The sequence below is a fragment of the Anarhichas minor genome, unplaced genomic scaffold (genome assembly GCF_050575085.1).
Source record: "Anarhichas minor isolate MPS153535 unplaced genomic scaffold, ASM5057508v1 ptg000030l, whole genome shotgun sequence".
In the NCBI taxonomy this organism is placed as follows: domain Eukaryota; kingdom Metazoa; phylum Chordata; class Actinopteri; order Perciformes; family Anarhichadidae; genus Anarhichas; species Anarhichas minor.
Genome location: NW_027466476.1, coordinates 5,433,396 through 5,449,457, shown reverse-complemented (window position 1 = coordinate 5,449,457; position 16,062 = coordinate 5,433,396). Strand labels below are relative to the sequence as shown.

The 16,062-nt window shown below is 42.0% G+C and overlaps 1 protein-coding gene across 2 annotated transcripts; it reads right to left on the bottom strand.

Annotated features, from left to right (window-relative positions):
- Nucleotides 1-238: 238 nt before the first annotated feature.
- On the bottom strand, nucleotides 239-14,832 carry golga3 (golgin A3). Of its 2 annotated transcripts, none has more exons than XM_076104928.1 (24): nucleotides 14,702-14,832; nucleotides 13,280-13,543; nucleotides 11,870-12,151; nucleotides 10,772-10,884; nucleotides 9,649-10,367; nucleotides 9,283-9,391; nucleotides 8,714-9,020; nucleotides 8,370-8,572; nucleotides 8,139-8,276; nucleotides 7,760-7,921; nucleotides 7,299-7,667; nucleotides 6,804-6,881; nucleotides 5,679-5,942; nucleotides 5,412-5,506; nucleotides 4,844-5,060; nucleotides 4,340-4,483; nucleotides 3,955-4,152; nucleotides 3,696-3,812; nucleotides 3,269-3,408; nucleotides 3,025-3,157; nucleotides 2,662-2,784; nucleotides 2,363-2,527; nucleotides 2,090-2,256; nucleotides 239-1,785 (listed from the first exon to the last, which is right to left on the bottom strand). In XM_076104928.1, the coding sequence occupies exons 2-24, from the start codon at nucleotides 13,431-13,433 to the stop codon at nucleotides 1,593-1,595; spliced, it is 4,590 nt and encodes a 1,529-aa protein (XP_075961043.1). In that variant the 5' UTR covers nucleotides 13,434-13,543; nucleotides 14,702-14,832; the 3' UTR covers nucleotides 239-1,592. The 2 variants fall into 2 exon arrangements, with proteins under 2 accessions (XP_075961043.1, XP_075961044.1); XM_076104929.1 differs by having other exon boundaries at nucleotides 11,996-12,151.
- Between the last annotated feature and the right edge of the window lie 1,230 nt (nucleotides 14,833-16,062).

Sequence of the window (16,062 nt, the reverse complement as noted above, 5' to 3'; positions counted from 1 at the left end):
TAGGAATGAATCAATTTCAATATTTGAAAGAAATAGCAGATACAGCAACATGAGCGCACGTGCCGTAGAGCAAACGTTATTAAATACTACCTAACGTTACAGTGAAAGGTAGTTAGGAAGATACAGTCCCCACAAAAATTCAGAACACAGGATATCAATACATTTGTTATTTGCCTCAGTAAGCATTCTCCTCAAAATATGTATTGTCCCTTTGGAAATTCATAAGCATACAATGGTGTTTAAAAAACAGTTTTTAATGTGGGAATGAACACTGACACAGCAGCTGTACAGTTGTTTGCAGAAAGCTACACTATACCATCCAATCGTCCCTCTACACTGACATTTTAGTACAGCTGGACTAGAATTACTATCAGCTTTGATTTATGGTTTGCTTTTGATATTTTGTACTTCATCTTCGTTACACTATTAAACAATGACTTTACAATCATACAAAAAAGTAAATTTATATATTAACCTCTAGAAACAATTAACTTATCCCCATATCCATGAAACAAGTATAACAATTTCCTATTTTTTACCAAATGTAACAGGAAATGAACACATCTGATTGCACCTGCTATTAGAAGTCGTAACATTTCTGCTTCAACTTTCTTTCTCCGTTGATATGACCCACATATTTTACAATAAACCATTCAGTACGGATTTGCACACACATACAATATAACATATTACACACCCTCAGCAGAAATATGCTCATTCAAACCAACTTAGTCCTTTACAGCATATTAAAGATTGCTTAAGGCTTTTTTGCATACAAATTACTGCAGTCCATGCGAGACAAAACTCCTCCATATATAACTGAGATTAACTGTTTTTAAATTTAGGAACCCAATGTGATATGGTTACAACAAATGTAAGAAACACTGCATTTTAACGAGAGGCAATACCAATAAAACAAAACTTACCACAATTGCGCATGACTTTTAACATCATGAAAAGGATTGATGGTGTTTCATCAACTGCTCAGAAATGTGGATGTGTAACCACATCAGTTAAATCATAGATGAGCAACTGCTCTCGTACACAGGCACAAAGAAATGGAAGAACAGATCTTAGCCAGTGTGGTGACAGAGTAATGGTTTGTTTCTGTCACCATAACACTTTTTGAAATAATGTCAACCATCATTAAGCAGCATACAAAGCCACTGATTTTATATTGCGAGGAGGATGATGACTAAATACATTAAGGAAAAACTGCCGACTCAAGAGGGGAAAACTTGCCTATAAGATTAGTTGAACAGTCCGTACTAGACCATATCTGTATCTATGATAACACAACTGAAGATGGGGGATCCTCTTGGAGAGGCTGTCAGATAAGTTGTGATTACTTAACTCTAAATAAATAAATGTGACAATAGCATAACAAAAATACAAACACCTGTCAAATAAAGAGGAAAGAATAAAGCAATGGCATACAAAGTATTACTCTGAAACAGCACATCTGTGCTGATGGGAGAATGCCAAATGTTGGCTGCAATTGTTAAGGAAAGACAAAGGGAATAAGGGGCTGAAAAGTGCCTTTGTGGATAAAACTCCACTCTCCCTCTTATGGCCTGAGAAAAGTTATTTTATTATGACTGCTGCTGTTCTGCTTCGTTGTTATTTTCAACAACCATATTGTTTAGCGGCGCTGACGATTCGGAGATGTTGTTTTCAAGCTCCAGTTGAGCCAGTCCCTCCTCTGTGTTTGTCCATGAGTTCATTGACTCATGTACTGTTACTGTGTGTTCCTCCATCTGCCTTTGGAGGCTGTCCATCTCCTCCCTGAGAATAGAAAAACATGACATGTATTCTTGCATTTAAATAGCTGCTAAGCACTACACAACAAAACTCGATCGGGAGCTAACCAGTGGGACACGCTCACATGCACTAAAAGCTTTCATGGCCGGCCTATATATGTCAACAAAGCAAGGAGAAGCTCGGATAATAAGACACAGACGTAGAGAGACTTCAATCTCTGCTCAGGTAGAAATGACTCCACTATCTTTACATTTGCTGCAATATTAATGTTCAGAATATTAAATACAGCTCCTTTAACAAAGTCATTTGGTCAGAACAAGAGGCTTACTTGAGTTGCCGTAGACAGTTGTGCAGGTTGTTGAGGGGCTCTTTGTTGACAGAAGTTGATGGTTTCAGCAACTCATCCAATAGGGAGGCAGGCACTGGGCAGTCTGGAATCTTAACTGGTGTCACTGGGTTGGATGGGTTCCCCTCACTCTTCAGCTCCATACGCTGCTGCTCCAAGAAAAAATTCAGGGATGTATTTAGTCTGTAATCTTCAGCAGGCATTTCTTACTTGGAATTATACTTGCAACATTTGACTTTGTAATGCATGCCTTACCTTCCTTAGACGACTCTGTTTGAGGTCCTGTTTTAGTTGCTGGTTCTGCAAAAGGACCGTCTTCATGCTGTTCCTCAGCTCTCCCACTTTGGCCTGCAGCATAAACTTGTCCTTCCTGGTGCCACTCAGCTCATCCTGCACCGACTCCAGCTCCACTTTGATGATCTGAGACAGAGAATCATCTTTAGTCAAAGTGATTTGGTGCATTTGTAAATACAGAAACTATGTATTTCTTTTAAACATCAAGTTAGGTAACACGCTTTGTTTCCATATTTCACAAGTGGAAAGAGAATACTTGCCTGCAGAGCTCTCTGTAGGTTGTCGAGCTCCCTGTGCTGACAGTGCTCCATCAACTCCAGCTGCTGCTTCTGAGCCTCGATCTCCCTCTGCCTTTGCTCCACCTCCCACTTCAGGTCCTCTACCTGAACGCGCATTCAATGTTAAGACATCAGTGTCAATGAAAGTTCTTCTCCCAGGACAATGATGAAAGACTACATGGTCAAAATGTTGTATTATAATCAATCCAGGCTAAAGACACAAAAAAGCATAATAAAATCAATATGATAAAACAAAAAGCATGGTGCCCATAGCATTCACTTTGTCAAGATTTTCAAATAACAGTCCTCATCAGCAAAATATTTCAGTGTCAGTCGGTCTCTCACCTCTTGGTTAGTGAGGGGCTGCTTGGCCAGTTCCTCGTCCAGTTGTTTCTGGAGGATCTGGAGCTGTGAATGGGCCTCAGTCAGCTCCTCTTGGAACCTGGAAACCTCCTGAGCATGCTGCTCATCCTGAGCTCTGCAGAGCAAGACACATTCAATGACAAATGAGTGATAAGATGTAATATTTTGATACAAAAGCAATTTGCCAAAAGTCACTGCATTCTTTAAATCAGGCAAATACACATACTGTAGTTTGTGGGATTCACTCTGCAGAGCTTTGACCAGGTCCACTTTGGCCTGCAGGTCCTTTTTGATTTCCGACAGCTCCAGCATAGCTGCCCTGTAGTGCCGTCTATTGTGGGCCGCCTCAGCCTTTGTTGCTGCCACCTAAAGGACACATCACATTAGTACTATCCTAAAGACCCCAGGAGAGCCAAATGCTCCAGAAAAGCTATGGACTTACGATGGATACGTGTCACAATTCCGCTTTCTAACTTTTATATTTCTTAAAGGCTTCTTACTGTGCCTTGTGCCACGCAAATTATGTCAAAATATGTATTCAAATATATTCAAATTACAGGCCCTTTGGAATCATTTGAAAGGCAAAATGAAAATTATGTGCAGTCGGCATTTCAATTAAAAAGGAGAACATACTGCGTCCTTAGAGCTCCTACCTGTTCTTTCAGGTCATTGACTTTGGTTTTCTCTTTTTCCAGGGCAAGCTGAAGCGTTTGAACCACCTGCTTCATCTGCTGGTCCTCCTCCTCTTTACGCTTCAGAACAGCTTGAACCTGTAAAAAGGATGAATGGGAAAACAACGTTTCCTTAAAAATGAATTAAAAAGTATGTTTTCTTTGTATTTCGGCATACAGGTAACAAGACTTTACAATAAAGAAGTAAGAAAAAAAACATCAACATTATAGGATTTTTCACCTGTAAGTTGAGCTGGACGAGATCTGCCTCTCTCTTAGCTAAGGCAGACTCCAAAATGTTGGAATGCTCCCGCAGTGTATTGTGGGACTGTGCCAATCCCGCCAATTTCCCTTTTTCATGTTCAAGCTCCAGTGCTAGCTTCTTGTTGGCATCTTCTAACTTTCGTATCCGCTTCTTGAAGCATCGGGACTCTTGAAGCTATGAAATAAATTCATGTCATTAATACAAAGTAACATGAATTGAGTGACTAGACAAGTGTTCATAAACATACTGCTCACACAGGGTTGTGATCGACATCATTAAGGGAAAAAATATCCCATTAGATATATGGAGCAGTTCTGTTAAAAAAACCTGAACATATAAACACAAAATGATGATTGTTCACCTCATCCTCAAGCTCCATGACCTTCTCCTGGTACTCCTCCAGCTCTGTGGAGGTGAGGTTGATCACTTCCTGCAGCTCCTTCTCTAGCATAGACTTGCTGTTGGCCACAGCCTGTAGCTCAGTCTGCAGAGTCTTAATCTTGTCCTGGATGGCAAATAAAAACACACTGCAGTGTACAACCAGCTAACTGCATAATAGTACTCTTTAACTTCAAATAGGAATGCAAAATATTACTTATTCTTCAGTTCTGCTGGACAGTGGCAATCTCTTGATTATATTCAGTGCAAGAAAAGCAGGTTTTATAGACCTTGTAACCCAACTACCTTAGGCTTCCTAATGTTTGTGAAATGGTAAGAAGAGTCACACAGATACTGTAACCTAATTTCATTTCCGAAGGACCGTAAATGGATGAGAGCTCGGACTCTGTAGAATGCTCTACTTACAAATGTAGTAGCTGGGAGTTTTTCAAGTAACTGTAGAAAGTCTGGCAGATGTATATAGTACCTGTAAGGCCTGGCTGTTTCCCCCATCCGACACCTGGGCCTTGAGTTTGACCAGCTCTGCCTCGGCTGTCTCCTTGTCAGTCAGAGCCTCCTGGAGCCTCCTACTCAGGATGCCCACAGCGTTCTCGTAGGCTTTGTGCTTGGCCTTCATCTCCTTCTGAGCACTGGTCAGATCGGTCCCCAGTCGCTTCACACGCACCTTCTGCTCTGTGATGGCCCTATCAGATGCAGATAAAAAAAATCAAGTTATAAATGTCCATGAGGAAATCAGGTTGTTCTGACAGCAGACCATACAAGCATATGAACACAAGTGGTGTGCCGACAGATACGTCTTTAAAAATCACATTTATTTTACAGATATAGATGGCACACACACGGAGCGCAATGATGCGGATGGATGTCATTTTAAAACCACATGTCAAAGGATCAGGAATTGCATAAGGAGTTCATAAAAAGCATTTACTTATATTTATAAATAGCACTTGACAACAGAGACATGCGCCACGGTCCAAATCATTACTGTGAGAGTTATTTAAGCGTTCCATATCTCTATGCAGCAGATGACTCACTTTTTGGCTTCTCCCTCCAATTGCTCCACCTGTTTCCTCAGACCTTCGTTCTCTTCTGCGACTGCTGCTAGTTGGCTCTGATCAAACTGTAAAGACTGGATTGGGAGAAAAACAGGATCCTTCACATTACAATAGGATTCACACGATACCTGCTGACAACAAACTGTTTATTTACACATCACCCAAAACATCGACATTTACTTTTATTGTTAAACTACTTTGTGAAGTAAATTTGATTAGAAGTATTGAACAAATACAAATATTTACCTGGATCTGGGTTTCTAGCTGATCCCTTTCATTCTGAATGACTTGCAGATGAGCCTCCATGTTGTTCATCTGCTGCTGGACTCTCACCACCTCCTTCGCAAGCCGGGCCTGCTCCAGCTCTGCATTCTGCTTCTCCCCCTGAGCACTCAGCAGCTCCTGCTTCAGGTCCTTCACCTCCGCCAACAGGCGCTTTTTGGTGGACTTGAGCTCACCGATCAACTGGTCTTTGGAGCTGGCGTCTCGGCGGTAGGCCTCCACCATCACCTGTTGAGTCAATAACCATGTATCTAATCAATGAAGGGGAGTCTTCTCTTCTTTCAAGGAGTGCTCCTCATATTTGTCTCGACTCTAAGAGGCAGCAGGCAAAATGCTTCTCACAGCATACTGCAGATACAGTGCAAGAGAGAGGGCTGCAAGTGTTTGAATCCCACACTGCATCATCTCTATGCTTGAGTGAGATACTTCTCACATGGTTATAGCAACAAAACAAAAAAAGAAGTTCTAACATATTCTACAGGCTTTACTTTTTCATCTTACTTGCTTCCCACTATCCTGTACACCTTTAACAAGTAGTTAATCAGTCGTGCTACATCTGTGTAGCTCACACATCGCTGATTTTCCATTAACATAGTTACTTCAGATGCAGTGAAGACACATATTAGTTTGTTGATAATGCAGCCAGATGTTTCTTCTTTAGCACTAGAGGTACACTATTTAGCATACCCCAGTACATTTTGGTGGACCAAGATGAACGTTACTGCTCGAGTCTGAAGGGTCTACAAAAGCTCAAGTCTTGAAAGGAATTCAATACAATTCATATTTCTGTCATTCTGTCAATGAACTCCACCCTCTTTTTGACACCCTGTCAATGTAGAATGAGCAACACCCACCCCTGCTCAATCCACTGAGCCGTGTCAACCAGCACTCTTCTGAGATGACGGCTCTACAATACATCCTCAGCATCAACCTTAGTCAGCTGGGAGATTTATTTTTATAAATAAATGTAATAAAAATAATAAATGTTTGTCAAGTCCACACAGTCTACACTGGCTTCTAAAAACTTTACCCAGTGAGAGAGAGCTTTACATTGAGTCACGTACTGTGAGAGCGAGGAGGATGAATTACCTTTTGTTGTTGGAACTGCTCCTTCAGTTTCTGAGCTTGTCTCTTCAGGGAACCATTTTCTTGTTGAAGCGTTTCAATCTGTAACAAAGCAAAGGTCTTTCATTATTCTCTACACGGTGGTGGTGGAGGGTAACCCCCCCCCCCAAAAAAATGGATTCAAAAGCTACTTGAACTATGTTTAAATTCTTCAATTGTACAGCTTAAGTCAAATGGAAAACACACACCTTCTTTCATGCAAGTCTTACAATGCCTTATGCTAAAATAATTGCTGCTCACCATGAATGAGAGACTATTTGACAATAACATATGCAACTCTAGGTGTCACAACAGAAGTAGATGGGAGCATATTGATGCCCAAAGGGACACAAGGGAACGCCAATATTTGTTGTTAAGTCACTGGTAATGGTTCAATCGTGCTTGTGGTTATATTTCAATGCCAGTATTTTAAGTTTCCTTTTGCCGTTTCAATGTTTTCACCTCCCACCTGTATCATACCTGATTGGCTTTGATCTGGACTTCCTGTCTGAGCTGATCCAAGATATCTGAAGCCACCAGAACATCCTCTCCGAGCCGTTCAGCGCCCTCGTCAAGTTGTCTCTTGTCGGCCCGGGCTGCCTGCAGCGCTACCTCCAGGACAATCTTCTCGTTCTGGAGGTACTGGATGTTGTCGTCCTTGGCGCTGCCGTCTGTCTGCAGCTCAGCCAGCTGGACCTCCAGCTCCAGGTATCGGGCTTCTAGGTGGTTGATGGACTGCTCTTTGGTTTGCAGGTTGTCCTGAGTGATGGTCAGCTGGCGCATCAGCTCCAGATGCTCTTTCTGGAGTGACTGCAGCTGCATGTCCTTCTGGGAAAGGATCAACTTTGCCTAAGAGAGATTGAGTGTGAAAGGCAGTTTAGAGCAGAATACAATACACATTTTACTGAACATACAAGGTGGGAAACAAATGCCTCGACTACCTGCTCTAGTTCCCTTTCCAGGGCGCTGGCTGTGTTGGCCAATTTAATTAAGCGTTCTCGTTCATCCTCAAACTCCTCCAGTCTGTGCTGCAGATCATCTTCCACCATGTTCTTTGCATCCTGGATCTGCTTATAAGCAGCTTCCTGGGTCAGCATGTCAGCCTAAGTCACAGACAGTAAACGTTTTTAAACAATATGCTACACTGATTTAAAAAACAAATAAAATAACATGTTAGTTGTGGTCATTTAGAAAAGCCTGCTTTTATCTAAGGTCCTTGACTGAATGATGACCTTAAGGTATAGGTTATTTCCTAAGTGGATATATAGACTTCACAAACCTGATGATAGCATATTTACAAAGGGATGTTGGAGAGTATACCTCAATGCCCTGCAGCTGAACAGCGATGCGCTCTTTATCTTTGATAGAGCGGTGTTGGGTCTCTGTGAGTTGGTGGGACAGAGTCACATTGTCCAGCTTCAAATGTTCCACAACACCAATCTGAGTCATCTGTCCAGCCTGGGAGATAAAAACAGATCAAAAAGTGTCACGTCAATTCTGACAAATGTCGAGCCATGATGAAAAAACCAGCTGCATGAGCATCAACCAGACCTGCATGTTGGCCATTTCGCTTTGCAGTCGTACTCTGGCCTCCTGGGCCAAAGCTAGCTGCTGCTGGTACCACTGTCTGAGCTGCTGAAGGGAATCTATTTCAGCCTGGGAAGTCTTCATTCGGCTCTGAAGGGTGCTGCGCTCCAGCTGGACCTGTTGAAGCTGGCTCTGAAGACCACCCAACTGTTGTCGCAACTCTTGGACTGCAAAAGTCCAACACCGAAAAACGTATATTTTAATCATGAGTTTGGATATGCAAACCAGTGGTTCATTAAGTCAAAGCACAATTAAAAGATGTTGTTCGTTTATTGTTACACTCATTTTTCTGGGTCTCCGTCACACACCTGTATTGTCTCTAGAGGTTACAGAGCTTTGCATCTCCTCCACCTTCCCCATCAGCCTTTTGTACTGGTCTTCAGCCACCTTCAGGTCATTGCTCAGAGAAGTCAGACTGGCATTCTTGCTCTCCAGACTGCCCTGGAGCTCCACCATGGCTTTCTCTAGCTGGTTGCAGTTTTTCCGCAGTGTGCCGACCTCTTTAGTGAGGGTGCTCTGCTTCTCCTGGCTGACCTGAGCCTCCTCCTTCTTAGCGTTCAGTTGAGCATTCACTGTAGCGAGCTGGGCCTGAAGCTCTGTCTTCTCTTTGAGAGCCTGGAGAAAACATGACAGTGAGGTCAGCTCTTAAGCCCAATTATTCTTAGTTTCCAGTATAGAGTCATCTGGGCGGGTAAATTAACAGCCATAAAGCTAAATTTAATATTTTTGGAGGCTGTGATGCATGAACAGGCAGTCATTAGCAGGCGAAGTTGAACATGGTAAACCACATATTACGGTGTTAGCAGATTTGTAATTACCACCGTTTATGCAAACACAACTAACGGAAACATGAGGACAAAAATCAATGTTATATTACCTGATTGGCCTCAGAAGACAAAGATTCTAGCTGACCCTCCAGTCTCATTTTCTCTTTCAAAACCTGCAGCATATCATCATGGCCCATCACTGAACTCTCCAAAGAAACACTGCAAGACATGTCAACAATATGAGCGCTTCAATTATTAGGAAAATAATTGACTGACAAATAGTTAACAATTCACAAAATCAATTAATTGTTTTAAGTAATCTACAGCAACATCCTAAAATGCCAAATGTGTCAGTTCCAGCAATCAATGTGAGAACAGTAATACTGGTTTAATTTGTCTGTTAACAAAACATTAATGCCAAAAATTGTCAATTGTAATATTTTTTTATTCCTTCCCTATCTGATGTTGACAAATACCTGCTGGAGAAACTGTCTCTGCGGCTTCGAGGCTCCCCATTCGCTTCTCTCTCGTGCTCCAGCTCGAGCCCAAGCAGGTGCTGCTCTTCACTGGCTGCCTGCAGCACCTCCTGCAGGGAGGGGAACTGACCCATGGCCTCAGCGGCAATCTCCCTCCCCTCCACCGTGTAGGGCCCCCGCTGCCTTTCCACTGCTGCGGAGAGGAGCCCGTACGTCCCCCTGGTTGACACGCTGCTGTAAGACGAGCTGTCGCTGTCGTTGCCGTCGTTCCCTGGCCTCGTTCCTGATTCACTGCCGTCCATTTCTGACACATTGTCCCCAACTTGGAGCGAAGCACCAGTCTCACAGGTGCTGCCCTCCGAAATCACACTGACCTCAGACAAAGTGGACACTGAGCTCATGGTGGACTGGTGGGAGCTCATGGTGTTGTCTGCTGCTCTAACTCCACCACCTCCTCCTCCTCCACCTGTACCATCATTCTCAGGAGACTGGTAGTCAGCCAAGGAGTGGATCTTGTTCAGGCGGGGGGATCTGGACTTTTTCTCTCTGGGGGGAATTCCCAAGCTACCCAGTTTGGGACCACGGGGGACAGTGGTCCTCAGGAAGGAATACTCCGTGGTCATGGCAAGAGTGTTGGCCCTGGGCAGATCCTCGGGATGCAGCATGAGCTCTGGATCCAGGGTGCTGAATGGCCTGCTCTTGGGGGTGGTGCGTTGAGACTAGAAATACAAAGACATGAACCATGGTACTTCCATCCTGATCAAATCTGACACAAGGTTGCTCAGCTTGAAAACACACCGTATACATATTAAATTAGAAATAGCAATGACAGAAACTATAAAGAATGGAGCGAAAGTGAAGCGCTGTGGCCTCTACACCTCTTAAACCGTTTATCTTCTGAGTTACATTTTACAAGAAAATAGCATGTTTAGCAACCAACATCAGCTGAGAATGAGCCCACACGCACAAGTTGCCTCAAACATAGAGTTGTCTAATGGTAGAAATTTCATGTTAACATAATGCTGAAGCTGCCCAAACTGGTTTTGCAAACATTAGGACCTCGAGGGGAAATAGAAGAAGAGCTGTTGCTGTCCATAACCTGACAGCTACACCATTAACTCACCCTCTCCTTATGTCTCTGAACTCTGTACTGTTTGAGTTGCTCTTCCAGACGCCGACGAGCATCCAGGCGAATCTTCTCCTCGTTCTCCATTTCCAATGATGGCTTCTGGTTGGCTAAAATGAAAGTATGTAAGGCCCAAAAAAAAACAATGATCCCTATCATTACATACTGCATATCTACACTACAGCTCTTTATTTACACAAGACTTGGTTTTTATGACTGTACGAGTTTTAATCCTAGCAATGAGCTGTATGTCGCTCATGTTGATTCCAAGTAAATACCTGTATAATGTTGGTTGTAAAGGCCGAGAATCCTGTCCCCACTGCTCACACGGCAATAGTAAACAAATTATTCAAATTGGAGTTTACTATGTTAATCCATGGGGCGGAAACTAGTAAGTCACAAACTGCACTGCGACATTCTCCCATTTATCAGACAGCTACTGCAGACTTTTAGAGCAGGTGACAGTATGGGTATTAGACTACATGTTACATCCATATATTTAAACGGTGCCCCATGCTGCACCACTGTCTCCATTTGCTTAGTTATTGTACGCGATTATTAAAAACTTAATTTCATTCATGACTGCAACAGCTATGCAGCAAATAATGCCAATATTGCAATGAGCTAAATGACTGCGTCTATACATGCATTAAATAGATTGTCCATTCGATTCAAAAGAGATGCGCTAGGATTCTTCATGTGCTGCTACATATATTCTGTGTGGGAGATATAATGTGCATCCAAACTAAATTACCAGTTTGTGCCAAGCCTTAAACGGCAAACAAGGTGACTGTGCATGACTTTAAAATACCTCCAAAGAGATGACATACAAGAGGGATTAGTTCCAGAACGCAGCCATTAGTCCAAATAGTGTTGCAAATGAAGCACCCACACCAAATTCTAATTAAACAATCAAATGAAATCTATGCAAGTTGCGGAAATGGGCCAGACTCATTCTGTTCAGGTAACACACAGAAAAAGAAGTTAAAATGGATGTGTACATAAACCAAAAAAGCCAAACATCCCACAGCAAACTGAGGTTAAAATACAGGGGGGTTTAGAGGGGGCATTCACTCCACATAAGTGTATGCTTACACAATTCAGTCTCCTGCATAGGCATACTGAGTCTGAGCGACTGCAATGAATCACCCGTGTGAACCGTGAACTCAGCACTAGCCCCCTCAGACTTCTCTAGCATCATGGGTGGAAAAGCAGCCAAACCTGGGGAGGGCTCTTGGATCTGGGAGTTGACTGGGGAGCTGGTGCTCTGGGGAGGGGCTGCCAGAGGCAGGGACCCATTTATATGGGTGTTCCCTACAGCACTAAAGTCCTCTGCCAGTCCATTTCCATTTGGCATCGCATCTGAACCGATAGAACCTAAAAGAGAAGCAAGAGAAGCCCCAGGGAATTTGACGATTAGTCATGATAAGTTATTGTGCACTATACTTCAAAGGGGAAAGGTATTCAACCTGGCAAGCTGGCTGGGCAACTCTGTCAAACTACAATAGCTTAAGTCAAAAAGGTGGGTGGAAACATTGCAGCATGTGGCACACAATTAGGGCTCATCTTGTAAGACAAACATACCTAAAGGCCCTGACAACGTTTTTTCTTTATCAGTCACATACTACGGGCAATTAGGTCAAACAAGAACACGTAAGTTTTGGTTATTTAACGTGACACTTTCTGTCTGTGCCGTTTTGTCTGTGCTCTTCTCACTGGTTTGAAATGGGAAGGGCTAGGCTGGAAAAATGTCCCACATGTTTGTGCATCAATCAGAATTTAGATCAAAATCTGATAACAGTTGTGGGATTGTTTGCTTATGTTGCCAGGCCGCAGTGAAACAAATCAAACCACACCCACCGCAGCAAAATAGTTACTATTTTAGAGAAAACATTCATACTACTATGAAACTGAAAAGATATTCCCACATGCTACTTAAGGCGACACCATTGATTAACACACACAGATCCAGCACAGTAGTGATGGGGAGTTCTGTCTTTCCTGTGAGTAGGGGTAGTGATCTCAAGTCTGAGAAAATAAACTGTGTTGGCAACCATCTCTGCTGCATTGACTTTTACCCTTTTCTTCTAAAAATATATATTTTCAGTGATTTTCTATTTGACTTGTTTATTCTTCTCCTAAACCTTAACCACTGTCAGCTATAAGCATATTGGCTGACTTAAGATTACTATTAGAGTTAAATTCAGCTATGTAACACATCAGTTCAAAGAGCCATGAAACACGGAGCAGTAGACGGCCTCAGGCCTTGTAGTAGCCACCAAAACAGGTCATGCATTGCAGAATACAAGCGGTACCAGTAATATGCCTGAAGAAGAAACAACGTTGTAGATCAGAAAGCAGCGCTGGACACGAGCTAATCCCAGTACAAGGGCAGTCTATCTGCAGGAATATACCATCAACAGGTCCAAACACAACATGATTTCTAGCCTTTGAAATCCTTGTGACTTTGATTGGGGGGGGGGGGGAGACATTGTCATGACTCACCATTAGGAATTATCCCTTTTGCATTTTGTGTGCTGTCCAGCCATTGTTGTTTCAATTGCGTTTCACCTTCCATTTTGGATTTCACAAGATGTTCTTCTTGATGAGCATTGGCCTCCATCTGAGCTGCTTCTGATTGGTTACTATCCATTTCCATTAAGAAACTGCACAGTCACACTTTAGCTGGTGCCCCTTAGGAAAGAACCTCTCACAAAACCATCTTCTTCTTCGGAGTCAGGCCAGCTGAGTCAGTGTCCAGGAACACTTCTGCAACAGTAAATGTTATGTTATAATGTTATGACATCATTTTAAATGTACGATAAATATGCTAAACAAACAAAACAAATAAAAGTACGTCAAAACAAGTATATTATTAAAGTGTCACGTGTATATTAAAAGAGAAAAGATGTGCAAAGAAGAAGTTGTAACTCCATCTGACACAAAGGATGTTATGTAACAACAATTAAGCTAGAGTCAAGGGCTAATAAGCTGGCTTAGTTAAGTAGATTGTGTCGCGTTAAATATAGAAAAACTAGCAAAGTAACATTGAAATCCTTTACTTTGACACCGATACGACAACAGACAGTTCCACGTTTGCCTTTTTATCAGCTAGTGTCCAGTTGGAGCTGATTAACGCTAAATTCAATCTTTGTAATTAGATGTTGATGAGTCAGACATAACGTTACGCATCGACCAGCAGGCGCTTAAATCCAAGCCTTCAACTGTCACACTTCAGCTTTCCTTTCATTGTGAGAGCAGCAGCTGCTGCTTCTCATACATGTTTATATGATGTGTTTACAAATTGCGTACATTTGGCAACAGGCAAGGCCCGGGTCGGTTTGCATTTATGGATTTTAATAAGAGTCAAGCATTAGGTCATTTCTTTATTAACAGCAGAATGTCTGCAGCTGTCGACTTAAAGTCCGATGACAGTGATGTTATTCAAAACGTCTGCATGTTTAAAGCTATACGATCATCGTACCTATTGATGATAACCTTTGACTCCAAGGCGGTGTTGCTACGTTAGCTATCAGGCGGTAGCGGAGTTACTTCAGCACGGGCTCACACCCTTAAGTCCCCAATTCAGAGGCAATAACAACGAGACAGTCATCGATACAGGCTGATATATTGCCCTCATGTGTCTACTGGGTTTAGTAAAACTCTACCGGCTAATGACAAGGAGGATGGACTAGCTAGCGAGACAGCAGCTAGCGCGCTATCTGTGTTTACGACGGAACCTGTCAAGCTACATTTGCTAACTCGCTAACGTTCGCTAGAAGCGCGAGTGCAGAAGGAGGGATTTCTCAAAAATGTTTTAATCAATCAACAAATGACTGTCTGTCGCGTAAGTATGTTACAAAACCCCATAAGTAAATTAGAAAATGACAATTTCAGTAAGTGTATCAAAAGAGAATAAATGCTCACCCTGTCGCGAGCTTCGCCTTTTACTACGTGGCTGTTTGGATTCCGTCCCTTATCTGTCCGACGAGAAACAGAGGGAACGAAACACATCTGGAAGAAGAAATGGCGTGACTGCTCCTCACACTGTTTGGGTTTTAAAATACAAATTAAAAACAAATACATCTTTGAGATAATTATATAGCAAATGCATGTGGCAATGTTACAATAAGTACACGGACGATAATGGAACGGTGGCTTCTGGTAAATCTGGCGGATGTGGTACACTTGTTCAAAGAGCTGCGCCCTACTTTTCAGCAGTGGTCCTGCAGCTAACCTGCCGCTGCAGGTGCCACTACTGCCATAAGCGGTTAATGCCTGTTTTAGCTGTAACAGAATGTAAGGATTGCATTAATAAGCACATAATTAGGCTGTATAATGCCACTGCTCAATTATATAATATTATAGTGGATTTCACAGAAAGGATTTTTAGTTCAAATGGTATATAACTACTGGCCCTTTTAAAAAAACATCCTGTCACTATCGTCCATAAGCACAATTTTCTGAATTGCATTGGTACGAGGCTATCAGCATTACTCCACAGCAGCTGTGTGCAAGATGATGGCCTACAAATAATGGACTGTTTCGGTGAAACAACAATACTTTTAACTAGTTTGTCCATGCATAAATAAAAATGTATATTCATCTGTGTAATAAGCAAGCAAATAGTCAATATTATTGAATATATTCAATATTTGTGTCCATGGGGTACACTAATAGACACCTGCAGACACCAAACGACGATGAGGTGTAAAGTGTTTGTTTGAGTCTCCAGTCAAATGACATAGTTAAACTTGTTGGACTTGTTGGACTATTCACTTTTTAATGCAAATAAAAGTAGACATATAAAGCCAATGATAGATCTTTCTTTTAATTAATAGGTGAAAGATTTTAACTCTGGTGCCATCTAGTGACAGTATCAAGAATGACAATGTCATAGACAAAAGACAACAACACAACCTCACCAATTTCCCTCATAATTGTTTCGTTTTTCTTCCACCCAAAACGTATGCCAGTAGAATGATATAGATGATAAACCTTGTTAGGAGTGAAGGTTTCCAGTCTGTGTTGCCAATTGCCCTCGTTCTTTGGAAATATATATAGATATAAGTCTTTATAAATTAGTGTGACAGTGACTATATTTGATTTGTTTACTCTTTTAGACTGCATTGCCCGGGCTCCAATATAACTGTAAATTCACACGTATATTCATGCATTCATTTGGATTGAACTACAGTTAGTCATATAGCTAATACTATAGGCTACTACAAATAATACAATCGCACATTGATAAATGCATGAGACAAACATAACAATAAAACATCTGT